The 3,763-nt window shown below is 52.5% G+C and overlaps 1 protein-coding gene across 1 annotated transcript; it reads right to left on the bottom strand.

Moving 5' to 3' along the window:
• Window positions 1-315: 315 nt before the first annotated feature.
• On the bottom strand, window positions 316-1,340 carry LOC139353738 (uncharacterized). The gene is made up of 2 exons (XM_070998061.1): window positions 954-1,340; window positions 316-498 (listed from the first exon to the last, which is right to left on the bottom strand). The coding sequence occupies exons 1-2, from the start codon at window positions 1,338-1,340 to the stop codon at window positions 316-318; spliced, it is 570 nt and encodes a 189-aa protein (XP_070854162.1).
• Window positions 1,341-3,763: the final 2,423 nt, after the last annotated feature.

Here is a 3,763-nt window from a genome sequence, read left to right as displayed (position 1 = left end):
GTTTTCCCTCAACACTGTTTCTCGTAGCGACTTTGGGACGCACATCTTCCATGACGCGACGTCTTCACTGCCTGCTCCATGAGGTATGTTTCTGTACCGTGTCTCACCATCCATAACATAGTCTGGGTACTTCTGCGGTATATTTTCGCCCATATCCTTGATCCAGCTGCACCCTCCTGAAGTTATTGTTGCCGACGCCTCTTTTAATCCTCGTAGCGTCTCTGGTAGTGGTTGTCTTGATAATGCGTCGGCCACCACGTTTTGCTGACCCTTTCTGTACGCTATCTCAAAGTCGTACTGTTGTAGCTTCAGGGCCTACCTGGCGATCCTTCCTGAAGGGCTTTGGTTGCTGTTGAGCCATTTCAGGGCCATGTGGTCGTTTACTACCTTAAAGTTGTAACCTTCCAGATATGGCCTGAGCTCCCGGATCGCCCAGACGATCACCAAGCACTCCTTCTCCGTTGTTGAACAGTTCTTCTCCGCGCCGTTCATTGTTGGCTCGAATAGAAGATTACTCTTTCGGCCTTTTCGGTGTCCTGGGTCAGTATTGCTCCGATGGCGTAGTCGCTGGCGTCTGTTTGCAGGATGAAAATTCTACTGAAGTCCGGGCATGCTAGCACCGGATCTGCCACGAGTCTTGCCTTTACTTCCTCAAACGTCATCTGGTGCTCTGGTGTCCACTCCCCGGAGTTCTTTGACGGTCGATGGCGGTTCCAGTTCGGCGATGGCGGCTACTTTTTCTGGATCTGTTCCTATTCACTCGCTTGTCACTCGATGTCCCAGGTACAGCAGTTCCTTATTAAAGAATTGGCATTTTTCTGGATTCAGCCTCAGGTTTGCCTCCTTTCGTTTGTGTTTCTTTTGTGTTCTTCCAGTGACATCTCGGGGCCAATTACTTGGTCCAAAACTCGCTGAAACGTTGCCGACGCCGAGTGAAATCCGAACGGCATTACCCTCCACTGAAACAGACCTTTGCCTGGTACCGTGAACGCCGTATATTGCCTGCTATTGCCTGGACCTTCAGGTCCAAACTGCTGATGTACCGCGCTTCCCTTAGTTGACCCAGGATGTAGTTTATGCGAGGCATCCATCACTGACTTCGCGTTAATCTGCCTGAAGTCGACACACAGTCTCCACTTGCCTATCTTCTTTTTCACCATCACGATGGGGGAGCTGTATGGGCTTATTGAATGCTCTATGAACCCCATTTGGAGAAGCTCGTCCACCTTTGCGTTGTTTTTCCCTTGAATTTTCGTGTTCTTGGGGTAGTATCTCTGCTTGATTGGCTTGTCATCCTTCATTTTGATCAGGTGTGCTGCCATATTCGATGTTCCCGTCATTGTGCTGAAGTCTGCCAGCTCTGCTTCAAGGAACGCTGTAGTATCGTCCAACTCGGTTCCGACTTGTTTCAGGAAGTTCCATCCCAACACTAATGGATCCACTACTCCGGGTAAAATCAACAGGCTCATGGTCACTTGTTTCTTGCCGAATTTGACCTCCACCTCGAGCTGCGGATCAATTCCGCCACACCCTCCGTCTGCCAACCTAACTTGCCGTCTCGTCTTTGTAATCCATTCTAGAGCAGCAATATTGTCCGCCAGTTCTTCGCTAACGAAGCTTGCCGTTGCTCCGGTGTCGATTGTGGCTTTGTAGCTGTTCCCACCAATCATCACAGCTGCGGACAACTGCTGCTCCTCCTCGATTAGCTTGCCCGTTAGTTTGGACAGGTGGCATTGTGCGATCCCCGCTCGCCTCTCTACGGCTGAGATCGCTGGCCATTTCCCGATCGTTGGCAGCAATCGACGCTCCTGACACCCACCTTACCGCATATCCAGCAAAATAACAGCCGCTGGTTTTTACATCCTCTAGCCCAGTGTCCGATCCCACCGCATTTTCTACAGGCCTCCTGCGGGTCTGTGATATGGGTGGCATCTTGTAGCCTCTGTGTGTTGCTTGGCGGCCTCCACAGGTATTGTTTGGCTGTCTCTGTTGCTGTGGGGGTGGTGTCCAATGGCCTCCGCGTGGTGCGTCTGTTGCCTGCTGTCGTCTGGCTTGGTGTGTCCTGGTTATCTCGTGTGTCCTGGTTATCTGTCTCCTCGCATCTTCTGCATGTCACCTGCGTTGGTGACGCCGACTTGGTCTTTGAGAACTTGTTCTCCTGTGCGAAAACTTCCCGTTCCTTTTCAAGTTCTTCGTACTCATCGGCTAGGATGATTAGTGTATCCAGGTCCGACACATTGTATGCTTTTAAGAAAATCCGTATGCTTGGTGTGCAGTTCTCTATAATGACCCTTAACGTTTCTTTCGTAGAGTTGTTAAGTGGCCTCACCACACTGTGTATGCTCTTAAGAAAATCCGTAGGCTTGGTGTGCAGTTCTCTATAATGACCCTTAACGTTTCTTTCGTAGAGTTGTTAAGTGGCCTCACCATCGTCTGCATGTCGATCATGTAGTCCTTGAACGACTCGCTGAATCCTTGCTTCCGTTGCCGGACCTGGTCCGCTAGCCTGGTGAAGAAATCTCTTGGCAGAAAGTAGGTGTGGAAGCTTTCTATGAACTCTGCCCAGGCTACATTTCAACGCCCTTCCTTTAAGCAACTCCGGCATCGCTCGAGGGATCTTATCAAGGTCCAAGCCGTACGTGTTGGCGGACCATTCTACCTGCTCCAGGAACTCGAATGGTTTTTCCGCCCCGTCGAACCTGAACGACCATTCGCGGACCTGCTTAGCGACCTTTGCATAGTCCGACTGGCTTGGTCTCGGGATCAGCGCTGCTGCTTTTTTTTCTTGGCTTGATTCTCTCCTGTGGGCCTCTTTCTGCATGTTGTCAACGCTCAGGCTTGCCACCAGGTTGTCCCCTTCAGCGTTCGTTAACGTAATGCTTGGGCCGGCTCTGTCGTAGTATGTCGCCTCCAGCTCGGCCCAGATGTCGACGAGTTGTGGATCGTTCTCTGTTTCGGAGTTGTATTCCGATACTGCCTTCCTCATGTCGTCTAGCCTGCCCTCCAGGGCGACGTTGAGCCTCTGTGCGACATGGGCGAAGTCTTCCTTCTTGAGGCGGTAAATCCACTTCTTTCCTATTTTTACTGTGCTGTTCTCACTGTTGGGACAATCACGTTGGGCGCCAGATGTAACGAACTGATTTATATATTTATATGGCTCTTCGACGCGTTGACTCGTCCTGGGTCTCGGGACGCTCGTAGTGGCCGCCTCTACTTGCTTGACGACGCGTTGCCTAGGGGTCGCTTGTTGCACCCGCAGAGAGTTCGACCTTGTGGGCTTAGGGAAGCGTCACCGTTCTCAGACTAGGGTGAACAAGCCTTGCTCTCCAGGCCGACGCCTTTCGAGGCAATACCTGTCCCTTGCTCTGTCCCGGACGGTCCCGCTAGGTTCTTCTTCAGTTCGCGCTGACAGTCAAGGCTGCCGCCAGGAGGCTGTCTAGCGGTTCACTTCGCTTTACGCCTAGCGCAGACGAACGTTCCACCCGGCTTCACCCTAATGCGTGATGTCCGCGACGCTCCTGCGCTCCCAAATGATCTCCGCGCGGCGATGGTAACGTGGCTGCCGGAAATGTCTGCTGGCGTCGCTGTCGAGGTCCTCTGCGCTGTCTTCTGACCAGTATCTCGTTGTTCTGGCGGTACCAGTATCTCGTGGAGCTGGGCGGTCGCTGCTCGGAAACTTCGCCGGTAATCGCAGGGCTCTCCAGGCTGCCGCCTCTTGAAACCGCAAATCGATCTACCGCTCGTCCGTCACGCCAGGTCCTGC

Source organism: Drosophila suzukii, chromosome Y, assembly GCF_043229965.1.
Source record: "Drosophila suzukii chromosome Y, CBGP_Dsuzu_IsoJpt1.0, whole genome shotgun sequence".
NCBI lineage: Eukaryota > Metazoa > Arthropoda > Insecta > Diptera > Drosophilidae > Drosophila > Drosophila suzukii.
The sequence above is the reverse complement of the archived record's forward strand: the minus strand, read 5'-3'. Positions and strand labels throughout refer to the sequence as shown.

Coding starts and splice junctions, on each gene's coding strand:
- LOC139353738 (XM_070998061.1), bottom strand. CDS start 1,340: ATGACGGGAACATCGAATATGGCAGCACACCTGATCAAAATGAAGGAT. Junction 499..953: donor AAGGTCTGTTTCAGTGGAGG/GTAATGCCGTTC, acceptor CTTCTATTCGAG/CCAACAATGAACGGCGCGGA.